The following is a 16,614-nucleotide window of genomic DNA, read 5'->3' as shown; positions in this document are numbered from 1 at the left end:
CCAGAAATAAGATTAGCTGGTTGGATAATTGGCACTGCAATTCCAGGGGATGGCAGAGTGGAAGATAAAGAATTGCAAAAACTAACAAAATACAGAGATCTGGCAATAGAAATAACTTGCTTGTGAATGAACACATTTCAATGGTCCCCACTGTATAATAACAGAAATAAATGAAATTAATACAAAACCTACAGTAAGCCCTCCTCCTGGAGCCCCATCTGGTGCTGCCCTTTGGTATTAAGCAAACACATTTTGGTAGTGCAGTTAATTCAACTTAGATTTTTTGGTTATTGTTTTTGGTTGTTGCATTAATTTGTTGATTCTGTTGTTTTCTTTTTAAAATGTCATTTTCATTTTGCTTTTCATTACTTTATCAGTCACTTTGGGAACATAAGTTTAAGGTGTGGACCTTAATGAATTGCCAAAATCCTATCGTACTACTATGCAAAAGCAAAGCATGCTGCTTATATACCGCCCCATAGTGCTTCAAGCACTCTCTGGGTGTTTTACAAGTTAATTATGCAGGCTACACATTGCCCTCCTGGTGAGCTGGGTACTCATTTTACTGACCTCAGAAGGACAGAAGGGTGAGTCAACCTTGAGCCGGCTACCTGGGATTGAACCCCAGGTCGTGAGCACAGTTTTAGCTGCAGTACAGCAGTTTAACCACTGCGCCATGAGGTAGATGTTATCTCTTCACACTGTCTTACATAACTCAGTATATAACAGATAACATCTACAGAAATTTCTCAATGTGAGACAAGTTGTCTCCAAAAAAGTAGTGTATGCTTTTTCTTGCAGAAGACCCTAGGTTCAACACTGCCATCCTGGCATTTAAAAGAATATCAGGAAGACGAGCTGGGAAGTACCTCTGAAAAGAGCACTGAGATGAAGCCAGCCACAGGACATTATCTTAAAGGCACCAGTCTTTGAAGGTGGACCAGGATTTGTGAGAATCAGGCTCAAGTCCCCACTGAAATTCATTAGTGACCTTGAATCAAGGCATAAGCACATGAGGCAAATGTTTCCTAGTAATACCCCAGTTAGATAGCTGTATAGATTTCCAGTCACATGATGCATGGCCATTATCACAATATTTTCCCAGCCAATGGTATAACTGCAGAACATTTCCCTCTCACTGGGAGGGTTGTGGTTTTTTGTTTGTTTGTTTGTTTTGTTCTGAATGAACATTCCTTACTGGTACTTCATGTGTAACCATTAATCACACCAGGGAAAAGAGAAGGGAGAGCAGTCAGGACTAAGGCACTGCTGTGAAGAAGGATGCCCAATCCCATGGGGCTCAGCACAGGGATGGTGGTGAGTGCACCCAGTCTTTGCCAGCGAAGGGAGGAAGCATGGGTTAAGAGCTTTATATTTTTTTACTTTAAAAAGGGGGGGGCTGCACTGCCCCAGGAGACAAGACAGAAAATAAATTGGTTCCACGGTGTAGCTTGCCATTGTGTTTCAAATAGGAAGCAATGAATCGGCAATGTTAAAACAAATGGGAACGCTCATCTTGGTATATATACCACATGACCATGATTTAGTACAACAGACATGTGGAAAGTATCGTTAGTAGCGGGCAGCATCTCCCTTGTGTGATCAGGCTCTCAGTCACTTTCCCTCTGCCTGAACTATCTCATGCGTGTCTTCCTGTAACAGAGCCATAGACACCATACTGAAGTCACTGTAGGAAATGGGGGATATAAACATAACAAATAAATATGATCGCTTCTGCACCTTTTCTTCACCACCTCCCCATATTAATAGAAACTGGACCTCACTGTATATTACCAAGACAACAGCTCTCCAAAATTAGATTCTTCAGTCACAAACTTACCTTGCAAATGATGTGTCTGAGAGTGCAAAAGTGTTTTCTTTTTAGTAGTGCATTTGTCTCTGCTACTGTTTCTGTTCTCTGTTGGTTTGGTCTGAGGAGAGTCATTGCTTGTAGTCAGATATTTGAGAAGTTCTGAACAGGGACGTCTTTGTGGCTTTTGTGGTTGACAAATGCTTTTTGCCTTATTGCTCCATGAATTCTCAGTCTTAAAAAGTAAGTCATAATAATAGGGGAGGTGGGGTGGGGGAGAAAAAAGAAAGCAAGCTAAAATGAGTGAACTGAACCTTATCAGAATAGATAGAGCTTTTCTGAAGAGATGAGATTTTCAGTGAAGTGTTTGGTCTAAGTGTACTAGCTCTATGGACTGTGAATAACTGTTTGCAGAACAAGGAAAGAAAATGACAGTTAAAATTCCTAAATGACTTTTGTGCAACTTTTTATTTCATTTTCTTTACATTTCAATGTTCCCATTTAGTAACATATAACTAACAAGCACCTTAACTGAAAGCGGGTAGGGGTGGGGGATAAGCTCTTTTACACCTTAATATGCTGCTGATTGCTCAGGCCCAGCGCTCACAACTCTCTTAAGTACCCCTAAATGCTCTGTTTTTGGTTACAGTCAATGGCAATACAAACATTGTTTAATGCAGCCTGCTTGCAGAATTACACCACTGCTAGCATCTGAGCCAATTAATGGCTGACACAGACCTTTCGGCTAAGGTTCTAGCATTATCTTTTTTCTAAGTTGGGCTGCTAGTGAAGTGGCAGGTGGAACAGCATGGCATCAGTAATGTTTCAGTGGGAATATCTATTATTCTGTACACAGGAAAAGTAGTACTGGTGTTATAAAATGCCACTTAATTCTTCCTGGGGTGATGGCGGCAAACATGTATTATTCAGAATATTAAAAGGAATGTAAGCAACTTCTCTATTTGTCTGAAAGATCTTCTCCACTCCCTCCTACTGAATCTTTATCCCTCTCCCTCCACAAAGGGTCATGCACAAAGGTCCATCTTTGCATATATACAAAAGGGGTTGTGGATGGTCACAACAACTGGACTCCGGGGCAAATGAGCCTCCACACAGACTGTCATATCATTTGACTTGAAATGAGTGGGGGAATATTTGGACACAGGCTACTACTTATTGCTGGCTGGGTGTTTAACTGGGCCATACTTTGCCACTGAAACTTGTATTTAAAAAAAAACCCTCTTTAATTATTTTTCTACACAGAGCAATGATGAACACCATACCTTAACCACCACAGGGCTTGTTCTGATCCTGTGACTGGCATTTGCATGATTGTGTGTGCTGAGGCCACTGCATTCATTGTAATTTAGCTGGGTGTTAGCTGGAGCCAACAAGAGCTTCTTAAGCTGCAATCACAAGAGAAAAGATTTGGAGGGTCAGAGAGGGGACAGGTTAGCAAGAAAAATAAATTAGGTTATGTATCTTTGGTTCTTATGTTTATTTTTACTGGAATTTTTTTACTCACAGGTCCAGCTCAGACATGTATCTACATGTATCGATGTCACTGATGATGCAAAAATATGACTTGTGTCCACCAGACAGGTCTCTCCCAGCTTCAAGCCTCCTTCATAGAAGACATATTAGACTGTACCCAGAAAGACCGTAAGGGGGGGAGGGGTCACTCCACAATACTGAGGTGAGGTATTCCCTCCCTGATTTGGACTACAAATCATTTCATATTATGTTCAATGAACGGATATCCTGATGATCCAGAAACAGGACAAGCACACTTAATGGCTGAAATCCTGTTGCTTAATGCTGTTATTTGCACCAGAGTGCACCCACTTGAATCAATGGAATTTATGAAGGCCCTGACTCACCAAATCCCCACTAGGTCCACTCTAGTTGCAACTTACTATACAATGAAATCGGATTTCAGCTTATGAGCAGATGGAAGCTCTTTTATTTCCTCAATTGTACATACAGGCCAATGTCCAAAACAGGTAAAAAATAATCAGTGCCAGGAAGATACAGAATGGCATTGTTAACTTCCTGTATGCCAACTCTGGCATTGTAGAAAAACCAGAAGTGCAAAATGCATTACTAGAAAAAAGAAAAACATCCTTTCTCTCAGGACATCCGCTCCAGTCGAAGCCATAGGCCATCATGGCTAGTGGTGTACAGTACACAACAAACTTAATCATCTGTGTGGACTAACAGGGGCACAGAATGGGTTGAATGATGTTTTCTTTCCCCATTGCATGGATTGTATTCTCTAAAATTAGCCATATAAGTCCTTAAACTATTCATGGCTGGGTGGTCTAACCACTACATACTGTCCACAGGAGGTTCTCATCATATCCCACAGCCTCTGTTATGTCTCTTGTGCAAATGAAACAAGAAACACATATGTTATGGGATTCACTGTAAAGGAATTAGATTAATGAACTCCTTATTTTGAGATTACTGTGAATCAGCCTCTCATCAAATCAAAATACTACTATATGGTGCATTCTAAGATTTTTAATGTATGACATCTGGCAAAGTACATTATGTGAAGGTGAAATGAATACCCAATTATTCAGTAGTTAATGGGCAATTGATGTCAAGTTTTCAGTAAGGCAGAGCTGGAAGTTTGATTAGAAGATATATACCCCACCCTTGCTAGCTGCAGCCAAAACAGATGTGGACCAAAGCAGTTTAGATGCTCCCTGCCTAGATAAGTTTGCTCAGTCTGTTTCTGTCTACCAAAAAGGCAGCATAAGGAGATTTAAAACATCTTTGTGTGCCAGAAGCCAGGTAGTACATTGGTGCCTCTCAAGACGAATTTAATTCGTTCCGCGGTTAATGATGTCTTGCAAAAAATTCGTCTTGCGAAACGCATTTTCCCATAGGAATGCATTGAAATATAATTAATGTGTTCCTATGGGCAAATAAAGTCAGAACAAAGTCAAATTTGGTTTACAAAGGGTTTATTAAGTGCTCTTTAAAGCCATACATTATGCAGATGATTTAAAAAATGTCAATCAAAAAACTTTAACTTTTTAAACATCATAGAAAAACATTTAAAAAATCAGCAGACATGAGGCAGGAACAAAAAACAGAAAACATTCTTCTTGCAAAGCATGGCTATAGGAACATTTGTCTTGCAAGTCATCAACCCCATGGCCAAAACCATTTGTCTTGCGAGTTTTTTGTCCTGCGAGGCATTTGTCTTGTGAGGCACCACTGTACTTCCTCTAAAACTACAGGAGGGATAGACAATTATGGAGGCTCCACAGATTATTTTCTGTAGTCTCATTCATTCATTCATTCATTCATTCATTCATTCATTCATTCATTCATATACTGCCCATCTGGCAGCCAAGGTCACTCTGGGCGGTTTACAACAAATAACAAAAAACAATAGAGTAACAAAATAGCAAATAGGAACATTAATACATAGGGGTGAAAATAAAAAAAATATAAAGTGAAGTGAGGATAAAATTATAATACAATAAATATAATTTAAAGCGTAGAAAAATAAAAACATGGAGCATGGCAGTATGACAGAAGTTATATCACTGGACACTATTGTATCAGAGTATAGTTTGTTCAGGGAAGGCCTGTCTAAATAGCCAGGTTTAGTCACTCAGGATTTTCAAAAAAATTGTGGGTAGTTTGCCCAAGGGGTGGATCCCTTGTCTCTTCTTCTATAGGTGTACATTCCATGGAGCTTTCTGAACACACAATTCCACCCCCCCTCTTTTTTAATTAAAAAAAATGACAAAAGGGGTTTATAGGAGCTTGGGGGAATCAGAGAACTGGCTATTTGATTCGAGCTCCTGGACTAGACTGTGAAGGAATAGTTCACATATGGGAAGGAGAGGCAGGAAGTAGGTCCTAAATCAATTCAAGTTTTAACTGTTGCTAGAAGCTCAAATGCTTAAACTAAAGCAATCATACTCTGGATATAGAAGATGTGACTCACTGGAAAAGACAATAATATTAGGAAAAGTTGAATTTAGTAGAAAAATAAGAAGACCTAGCACAAGAAGGATTGTCTCAATAAAGGAAGTAATGATCTGTATGGTTGTTGTAGGTTTTTCCAGCTGTTTGGCCATGTTCTGGAGGTTTTTCTTCCTAATGTTTCACCAGTCTCTGTGGCCGGCATCTTCAGAGGACTAGAGTTAGAACACTACACTAGAACACAGACAGAGTTCTAACTCCTGTCCTCTGAAGATACCAGCCACAGAGACTGGTGAAACGTTAGGAAGAAAAACCTCCAGAACATGGCCAAACAGCCTGAAAAACTGACAACAAACATCAGATCCCGACCGTGAAAGCCTTCAAGAATGTAATGATCTTTAGTTTGCCAGAACTGAGGACCGTTAATAACAGGACCTTTGGGGTGTTATTAATGTACGGGACCCCTTCATGGATTGCTACCAATAAGACTTACAACACCGTCTAGAACTGACACCAAAGAAACATGTTATTCTCATTCTAGGGGATTGGAATGCTAAAGTAAAGAGTCAAGAGATAAAAGGAACAACAGGTAAGTTTGGCCCTGGAGTTCAACACGAAGCAAGGCAAAGGTTAATAGAATTTTGTCAAGAGAACAAGCTGGTCATCACAAACACTCTTTTCCAACAACACAAGAGGCAGTTCTACACGTGGACATCACCAGATAGGCAATACCGAAATCAGATTGATTATATTCCCTGCAACCAAAGATGGGGAAGCAAAAACAAGTCAGCAAAAACAAGACCTGGAACTGATTGTGGCTCTGATCATCAGCTTCTTATAACAAAATTCAAGCTTAAACTGAAGAAAGTAATAAAAACCACTGAGCTAGTGACTAAACCAAATCCCTTATGAATACACAGTGGAAGTGAAGAACAGATTTAAGGAACTAGATTTGGTGGACAGAGTGCCTGAAGAACTATGGATGGAGGCTCGTAACATTGTACAGGAGGCAACAACAAAAACCATCCCAAAGAAAAGGAAATGCAAAAAAGCAAAGTGGCTATGCAACGAGGCCTTAAAATAGCAGAGAAGAGAAGGAAAACAAAATGCAACGGAGATAGGGAAAGTTACAGAAAATTGAATGCAGACTTCCAAAGAATAGCAAGGAGAGACAAGAGGGCCTTCTTAAATGAAGGGTGCAAAGAAACAGAGGTAAATAATAGAAAAGGAAAAAAACAGAGATCTGTTCAAGAAAATTGGAGATAAAGGAACATTTTGTGCAAAGATGGACACGATAAAGGACAAAAATGGGAGGGACCTTACAGAAGCAGAAGACATCAAGAAGAGGTGGCAAGAATACACAGAGGAATTATACCAGAAAGATCTGGATGTCCCGGACAACCCAGATAGTGTGGCTGCTTACCTTGATCCAGATATCCTGGCGGGTAAAGTCAAGTGGGCCCTAGAAAGCACGGCTAACAACAAGGCCAGTGGAGGTGATGGCATTCCAGTTGAACTATTTAAAATCTTAAAAGATCACGCTGTTAAGGTGCTACAATCAATATGCCAGCAAGTTTGGAAAACTCAGCAGTGGCCAGAGGATTGGAAAAGATCAGTCTACATCCCAATCCCAAAGAAGGGCAGTGCCAAAGAATGCTCCAACTACCATACAATTACACTCATTTCACACGCTAGCAAGGTTATGCTCAAAATCCTACAAGGCAGGTTTCAGCAGTATGTGCACCGAGAACTCCCAGAAGTACAAACTGTATTTTGAAAGGGCAGATGAACTAGAGACCAAATTGCTAACATGTGCTGGATTATGGAGAAAGCCAGAGAGTTCCAGAAAAACATCTAATTCTCCTTCATTGACTATGTAAAAGCCTTTGACTGTGTGGACCACAGCAAACTATGGCAAGTCCTTAAAAAAAAAGGGAGTGCCTGACCACCTTATCTACCTTCTGAAAAACCTATACATGGGACAGGAAGCAACAGTTAGAACTCAATATGGAACAACTGTTTGGTTCAAAATTGGGAAAGGAGTACGACAAGGCTGTACTATATTGTCTCCCTGCTTATTTAACTTATATGCAGAATACATCATGCCAAAGGCTGAACTGAATGAATCCCAAGCCAGAATTAAGATTGCTGAAAGAAATATCAACAACCTTAGATATGCAGATGATACCACTCTGATGGCAGAAAGTGAGGAGGAATTAAAGATCCTCTTAATGAGGGTGAAATAGGAGAGTGCAAAAAATAGTCTGAAGCTGAACATTAAAAAAAACTAAGATCATGGCCCCTGGTCCCATCACCTCCTGGCAAATAGAAGGGGAAGATATGGAGTCAGTGACAGATTTTACTTTCCTGGGCTCCATGATCATTGCAGATGGTGACAGCAGCCATAAAATTCAAAGACACCTGCATCTTGGGAAGAAAGCGATGACAAACCTAGAAAACATCTTAAAAAGCAGACACATCACCTTGCCGACAAAGGTCCGCATAGTCAAAGCTATGGTTTTTCCAGTAGTGATGTATGGAATTGAGAGCTGGACCATAAAGAAGGCTGACCGCTGAAGAATTGATGCTTTTGGTGCTGGAGGAGACTCTTGAGAGTCCCCTGGACTGAAAGGAGATCAAACCTATCCATTCTGAAGGAAATCAAACCTGAGTGATTACTGGAGGGACAGATCCTGAAGCTGAGGCTTCTTTAGCCATCTCATGAGAAGAGAAATCTCCCTGGAAAAGCCCCTGATGTTGGGAAAGAGGAGAAGGAGACGACAGAGGACAATATGTTTGGACAGTTTCATCGAAGCTACCAACATGAATTTGACCGAACTCCGGGAGGCAGTGGAAGATAGGAGGGCCTGGTGTGCTCTGGTCCATGGGGTCACGAAGAGTCAGATACAACTTCACAACAACAGCAACAAATTTACAGGATTGCTACAAGTCTGAAATGACTTGATGGCACACAACAACAAGGACTCTTTGTTCCAAGAAAGATATTTATTGGTTCCATCCTTAAGAAGACTTCAAGCTAACTCCCTGTTCAGTGAGTCATGCCCTGAGTAGTAAGAGCCTGTCTTTTTATCTTTCCATCTTCTTTTCATTTTCACTCAGTGTCACATAAAATCTGACCTCCTTGAATAAATACACCTTTATCTTTGGTTATTACAATTCTGTACCTGAGAGACCTCTTCACTCTGTTTACTTACACTACTACCAGACTAATAATACTAAAAACTCAGAACTATTCCTTAAAGAAAGGGTTAGTTTAATAATCTTTGGACTTCCCATAATAACTGGTTCCCTTCTGTTTTTGGGACACTCTTTTCTGTTCTTACAAGGTACTTGTCTATTCCCAAAAAGTAAGATGGCAGGAATTTCTTTTCATTTATTTTATTAGAATGGGGCTCTCTTTGTGCCCCCACTTTTATGCAGAACCGTCCAATGTACTGTCAAGTATTTTTAACTTCACATGAATTCTGCATTAATTCCTAAGAAAAAGTTATTTGGCAATGTGGGGAAATGGGTCTCATCTCCTACCGAAGAAGAAAAAAATGCCTGCATCACAGAGCTGTCAGCAAGATGAGCAACACAAGATTTACAAAACCATTTTACATGCTGGTAAGTGATATATTAATCATTATACCTAAGTCAAAAATGGATTTTTTAAAAACAAAAAAAATTAAAATATATGCTGCAGTTCGTTTATGATTTTACAAATAATAGCAATAGCTAGTGGGTTTTACTTGGGGACCACATGACTAATCCTAAAATGAGAATATGCCCAAGAGCACAGACAAGGATATTTAAATGCACAGAGTTACAAGCATTTGTTCTCAAACACAAGCACAGGCAGCAGTCACAGCAGTGAAATGTCCCCTGTGATTACATGACTTTTAATCATGTTCCTGTCATGCTTTGAGGTCATTGTGGTATTTGTTCCAGGTTGTGAGTCCCAATGTTTTTTGGGTTATCGAATCATTTCCTTCCAATTCAACAAGTGCCTAGAGCTTCCTGTTGAGATTGTTTGACAGAAGTTAACTGATGCATCAACACAAATGCTGGGGGGGGGGAATGAAAAACATTTCTAACAACATGCACGGTGACAGTAGTTCACAAACATTGTGATAGGGTTGTTCACACATGCAGCAACACAACATATTTTTGAAAGATCTGCAACAAAAAAGTAGAAGCCTCTGGCTGAGAAAGAAATGATCTGCAGTTTACCTGCTCACCAGGTAAATCATTCACTAATGGCTGTGCATCATGCGACCACAAATTTATGATATGAATTCAGTGAGGGATAGGAAGGCAACATTTGGCTCGTGTGACCACGGCCATACAGGCACACTTTACTTCACATGACTATACAAAGGACTACATATTCTTCCCTTTTGATAACTACCTGGGAACTGTGGAGTCGCTCAAAGGAGAAAGTTAATATATGGATGGGGTGAGAAATCTGCATTCCTCAATCTGATTTTCACAGACCCAGGACAAACATTCAGGTAGAAAAATAGAAGAGCAAAAAAGGAAACAAAAGAAGATACGAGAGAGGAAAAACCACCAGCAACACATGCTTCCTCCCAGATTACCCTGAGAGAATGTGGCCTTTACTAGAAAAAGGTTCTTAAGCCCTAATTTAAAAAGTGCAGAGGTGTCCTCTGAAGATGTCCATGGCCACAGAGACTGGGGAAACGTTAAGAAGAACAACCTTCAGAACACGGCCAAAGAGCCCGAAAAACCCACAACAACCATTAGATCCCAGCCATGAAAGCCTTCGCGAATACATTGAGAACTCTTTGTTTGCCATGTTGTCCTCGAGGGGAAATGTCTTTCAAACCAAGCAAACCAACAGGAAGTGGTAAACATCTGCCAGGGACTATAGCAAACATAATCCTATGCAACTCCAGAAGGAGAACATCCGTTTTTAACCATGTGTCTATGGTCCAACATGCATACAAAGCTACACAATCAGTCACAACAAATATGAGTGCTAGTCAAGGACAGAGGGAGAAAGAGCCATACCAAAGAACCACCATAATGCATAGATAGGCCTGGTTTGGAGCCAGGTCATTTTCTAAAAACAACACCCAGATTAATTTGGTTTATGGTTGAGCTACAAGGAGCAAAATACAAAACCTGAGCAGCGTTGATATTTTGTATGGCCTTGGAATTACTTTACTTGAAAAGAAATTTTCTGATGAAAGACAATATTTGCCTACAATATAGAAAAGTCTAGTGCCAAGATATAAGAAGCTGAGAGTTGCAGAAGGCTATATCAAATATCTGATTTGGAGTAGACCTCTAAAAATCAATAGGGTCAAAATTAATTATGACAAGCTTAAATTCTACTGATTTTAGTAAGAGTACTCTATACTGAGAGTAAGCATATACTGCATTAAGCATGCAGCCAACTCTTATTGTTGATGGATAATACTGCACCTCAAAGTAAATGACATCTGGGCATTGGCTATGACTGTTTGCTCTTTTTTTGGGTCATGCTTTTTTTTGGGTCAAGAAAAGCAAGTAATATGATTTTTCTTGTTGGCTGATAAAATCATTTGGAAAATGAAAGTTACACGTCATCTTGATAGTTACAGCTATAAGATACTGAACTTTTGAATTGCATCATAATTCAAAAATAAAAAAGTTAATCTGGCAGCAGAAGCAAGTTTTGAAAGATGGAGGTCTTTGTTGTTGTTTTTTCAGGGATAACTACTATGCATAGGAAGTATAACTTTCATGTGTAACTATATTTCTTGACACCATCCTAGCTGAGGGCTTCTTCAAAGCTGATATTTTTAGGTATCTAGGTAGATCTAAGTAATTATTGTTTTAGCATACCTCAAACGAAAAGCATCAAAAAGATCTTTAAGTGTGGCTTGTACACATATACTTTTCAAGAAGCTGTGATACAGGTGTTACTCTATCAAGTCTACATTAAATGGCAAATCCTTGTCTGAAAGGGCCTCATGAATTATAACCACAGGTGTTATTTTGGAATACAGATCTCTGAGACTATCACCAAAATTCTACCCTCTATTCATCTTGCATATTCTCTGGTCTCTTACTCTGCCCATATATCCAGGGGCCAAAACATGTCATGAAATGGTTTCCCCTGGTACAAGTTACAGCACACAGAAATGTTCACACTCTGTACCAAATGAGGAGAGTATTCACAAAAGACTCAGTAAAAGTTTCTGAGGAGGGCCCAATTTGTTCTTGGAATGCTCTATCCATGAAACTTGCCACTGCCTCTCATGATATCCTCTTTCCACACTGCACAGCAGCTGTTATTAATGCAAATCATTGCAAATTATGTTAGTTTGTATCATTATCCTCCTTAAATGGTGACATGTCAAAAATGCTCCAAAGCAAATAATGAACAACTGAGTGAATAACAACAATGTGGCATTCTGAATTGCTTAGAGATACCTGACAAAAGTTTGCATATTTCATCCAGATAAACCCCAGGATGTACTGGAACTGGGGTGGAGCAAACGAATAAATACATGAGAGAAAAACTGAGACTCCTGTACACAGCCTTTTCATTGACTTCTTTAGCACACTAGATCCAATGTTTACAGCTATTTGGCTGTCACGGCTTCCTTTAAAGAATCCTGGCAAAGGCCACTTGAAAAGGATTTGAAAAACAGGTTAATACAATTTCTAAGCCCTCTCACATTACAAACGTGTCAAACACCATTTCCTAGAAAATAGGAATGGCTAGTTTTACATGAAGGCCACTTTCAAAATATAATAGAAAGTGATGCAAAAGAAATCCTCTCATTTCCCCCCAAACTGAAGTATCAGAAAGTCCTGCTGCCACAGTCACAGCTTTCTTTTACTTTTGGAGGGTCTAAGGGGAAAGGACCAACTGTTATTTCTTTGGACAGATCTGGGTTCTGTCCAGAGGGATTAACCCCCTTTACTCTTGTCAACCAATTAACTGTTCAAGGAAAGTAAGAAAAAAGCCAAGTGCTGCCATCATTAGCAAACACCTTGTAACATAATATAAAAAGTAAAATACAGACGCATGTACCAAAGACTTTTGGGGAAGAAAAGATTCAACACATTTCTTATTTTCTGAACACCAGTATCAATTATTAGAATATCCAACCAATATTATGAATTCTCTTTAATAGAATTCTATGATAAACAGGTACAGTAGTTTTTTTCTGGGCTGAAATTTTTAAAGTATGATTTAGTGCTTTCTGGGTTTCAGTCTCAATAAAAAGACCAAACCTTGCTGTGTCTACATCATACCCATGCAGTGGATAGTGAGAGGGCACCTCCATTTCCTGTTAAACACTAGGAAAGAAGATTCTTACTAGAGATGGCTCTTCTGCCTCCTGAGGTGGAGGGGTGCCATTAGGCATTGGCAAAGAACTAGCATCATTTTCGTTGGTCACATCGCCATCTGTCAATGCATCAAATGAAGGCAATCCATCTTCATCCACAGGGATGCTGTCCAACGTCTCTGTGAGAACTGCTAGCAAGTTTGCTTCATTCTCTTCATCTATCTTCTACACAAGCAGAAAAAAGTGAGAAAGATGAGTCAGAAAGAGATAATACAATTATACAGCCATGGAAAACATAATTTGGCTGAATCAATTTTTGTGCAACTGAAATGCAATGTTTCAACTAACTTATCCTGGTTGCTTCTAGGGGTAAAACCTGAATAAACATACCTACATAAAAACTCTCTCTCTCTCTCTCTCACACACACACACACACACACACACACATACATACACACACACACACACACACACACACACACAGAGCGCCATCAACTGAATTCTATTATCAGCTGACCTAACAAACATCACTAGAGTCACAAATTGCAATGTGAGAAGTATTGGGGGGAGGAAGCCCTATATGATTGTTTCTCTACAGATGCTTCCCCCCCCACCAAAATTTGATAAGGAACGTACTGTAATACTTCGTATTTCAAAGTACAGCAATCAATGTTCTTATTGTTAATGACAATCCCCGTGGTTTCTTTTTTAAATAAATGCATTCTGGAGGTTGCCTTTGAAGTTGTCCTTTTCAGTCTGAGTGCTCAATACAACTACTCTCTGCATTTATCTAATTCAGGCTGCAATTATAAAAAGCAGATTAATTCTTAATCAGATGTGGTTGCAACGGTAATTTGTACTAGATATCTTATTTTGGTACCAGGACTTGTTTGTGTCAAATCAAATATAATATCCTTGCATTCCTCAATGCAATATATTCCAATTATCATATATATACTTGGAAGGCAGAAAAATAAAAGCATATTATATTTTAGAGATTTGTCGCAGCAATTATTAATGATTTAGAGCTTTGAAAAACTCCCTGTGGAGTCCATGCAAAGACTTTGCTGGCAGTGAAATGCAATTCTGAGAAAGAAAAAGGCAACAGTTGTAATACTCTCTGCAGATGTCATATTTAAGTAGTTTAATGCCACCCAGGAATGCACAAGGTGTGGTGCATAAAACACAGAGCAAGTCACAAAATAAAGGATTTTCTGAACAAGAGATTACTGGGGACTGATCTTAATGGAATTCAGTCCTGTTCAATTAATATACCCTTCAACAAAAGAACAGTTAAGGAAACAAGCACATCCACTCTGCAAATTATGATCATTTTGTTATTTTAAGGTGAAAAAATTGCATTGTGCATTGGTCTAATTATATGCCAACTTCGCTCCTTAGCATTTTTATATCACTATGCTTTCTACCAATAAATAACAAACATAGGAACAAGACTTGTGAGGGCATCATACCATTCAATAAATAAGCACCCAACAAAGCTGTACCTTCCTGTTCTTCTTGCCCTCTCTTCTTGTACACCTTTCTTTGTCTGACAGGCAAACACAGATTGTACAAGAAAATCAGGGAAAAAAAATCAGTAAACAGTTTGACTAAGAACAAAAAATTAACAATCCCTCCCCCCCATTCCCAAATCTGCTTAAGGACTTTAAATGTGACTGACTCTGTATCTGTGCCTGCACAGGTGTATTACATCTAAAATGCACATGTGAGGCAAGGAAATAAGGGGTTAGTGATAGCTGTTTTGCTTTTACAGCAGTCTGTGGTTCTGTTCTAGCCTTCTCCAATGCATCACCTTGAAAACATGGTGGATTACTCCTCCCATAATCTTCAGTCAACATGCCTACCATACTAGCTGCAGATATCAGGAGTCGTGGTCCTACACATCTGCAAGATCCACTGTTGGAGACAGTTGCTCGGCACACTTTCCATTAAGTATAAATAGGGCTTATACTGTACTCAAATTGTTGAACTAAAATCTCCTTTACCTGAAATGAGATACTAATGTAGCCTTCATGGTTGCAACTTCAGTTGACCTCAACCTCCAGCTGAGGTCAACAGAGAAGTCTGCCCAGTGCTGAACCTCTAATAGAGACTTTTGTACATGATGGGAACATGAAACTGAACCTCTTTGATATTCAAGGTGCCACCAGAACTTTGTCAAAAGTGGCAAAGTGGAAATATGAAACAAAGGTAGACGTTTCACTCAGACTGAAAATCTGAAGATTTTAAAGGGAGCCCAGAAGAGCTTTCAGGACTGCTGAAAAATTTTAGTGAGTAATTTTTACATGTCATTCATGAGACTATTATCAGATTTCATTGACTGTGAAAAGACTTCATTGCAGTGCCCAAATCCTTATCAAATTTCACTGCTGATGGCCCAAATCCTTTCCAGTGAGTTACACTGGTGTGAAGGAAAAGATATAACCGGCAGCAGCAGATTGGTGCTAATTAAAGAGCCCATGCCTTAATTCCTCATTGTTTAAATCTCTGGAACAGAAGCAGGGACTCTTTAATTAGCAGCAATTTAATTCACGCAAGAATGCAACTTGAACAAGAAGATTTTCACCAATGAGACAGTCACTTTCAGAAAATATGAAAGGGATTTGGGCATTCTGCCTCTTTCTGAAACATCCAAGGAGTTTCAAAACATACAGAAAGAATTCTAAGAGCAGAGAAACTTCTTGAGAAGATTCTTCACATTCTCATCCTATTAGAGAAACCACGTGGATTGAAGTATTTACAAAGCATGTAAGTATGACTAATTCTGTGTTGGGTTGTAGCCAATATATAAATCTCCCCCACAAAAGATAATAGTATCTTTCAGAGCAGACTTTCTCAATCACAGAGTATGTGACATGCTATTTTGGGCTCATGGATGTTTCAGTGCAACCTCTCTGGAGGGCAAAAGGTTTGATAACACAGCTTTGGACTGTCTCTGCTATGCAAATTTGCCCACCATCTAAGGCCAGCTGTTGTATCCCTGTTAAGTATGCCAGTGCCTTCTGAGAGCGTTTCCTTTGTGGTGGTGCCCTACACATGGAATTCCTGCACATTATCTCTTCAGTTTGTGATCTGCAAGCAAGGGAAGAATACTTTCATTTGGACAATTGTTTTGGTTCTGCTGTTACTTCGTTTCACGGACTTCTAGGTTGACTTGTCACACCTTGCTTTTTGAGCTGTCCTGAATCTGATAATCAAGTTTTAAAGACAGATTACTGTTGCATTTAAATCTAGACCTATACTTTATAAGCCCCTTGAAGCAATTCTCTTAGGATGGTAAGAAAGGAATGCAAAATTTTGCTGGTTTGCATTTATAAAGAAAGGAAAAAAGATGAAAAAAAAAATTCAGAACCAGAACCTAAGAAAAATTTGAACTTCTTTCCCAGTCTGCTACCACCATTTCTATAACCAGAATCATATGCCTCAAATGTTTCTGTACGTGTCCTGATTTAACCCACTCCTTAGCAAACCTTCCCCCAGAACAGTTAAACTAAATTCCTCTTCCTAAGTCAGCATTCTTTCTTT

General features: G+C 39.3%; 1 protein-coding gene across 5 annotated transcripts in view; it reads right to left on the bottom strand.

Moving 5' to 3' along the window:
• PPARGC1A (PPARG coactivator 1 alpha) overlaps nucleotides 1–16,614 on the bottom strand; it is a 913,403-nt gene that overhangs the window by 49,954 nt on the left and 846,835 nt on the right. For all 5 annotated transcript variants that reach the window (XM_078394052.1, XM_078394051.1, XM_078394050.1 and 2 more), the window contains 3 exons: nucleotides 13,099–13,293; nucleotides 3,094–3,216; nucleotides 1,841–2,045 (listed from right to left, as the gene is read on the bottom strand). In XM_078394052.1, coding sequence (XP_078250178.1) covers nucleotides 1,841–2,045; nucleotides 3,094–3,216; nucleotides 13,099–13,293 — 523 coding nt within the window. The remainder of the gene's footprint in view (nucleotides 1–1,840; nucleotides 2,046–3,093; nucleotides 3,217–13,098; nucleotides 13,294–16,614) is intronic.

Source organism: Pogona vitticeps, chromosome 5, assembly GCF_051106095.1.
Source record: "Pogona vitticeps strain Pit_001003342236 chromosome 5, PviZW2.1, whole genome shotgun sequence".
NCBI classification, from domain to species: Eukaryota; Metazoa; Chordata; class Lepidosauria; order Squamata; family Agamidae; genus Pogona; species Pogona vitticeps.
The sequence above is the reverse complement of the archived record's forward strand: the minus strand, read 5'-3'. Positions and strand labels throughout refer to the sequence as shown.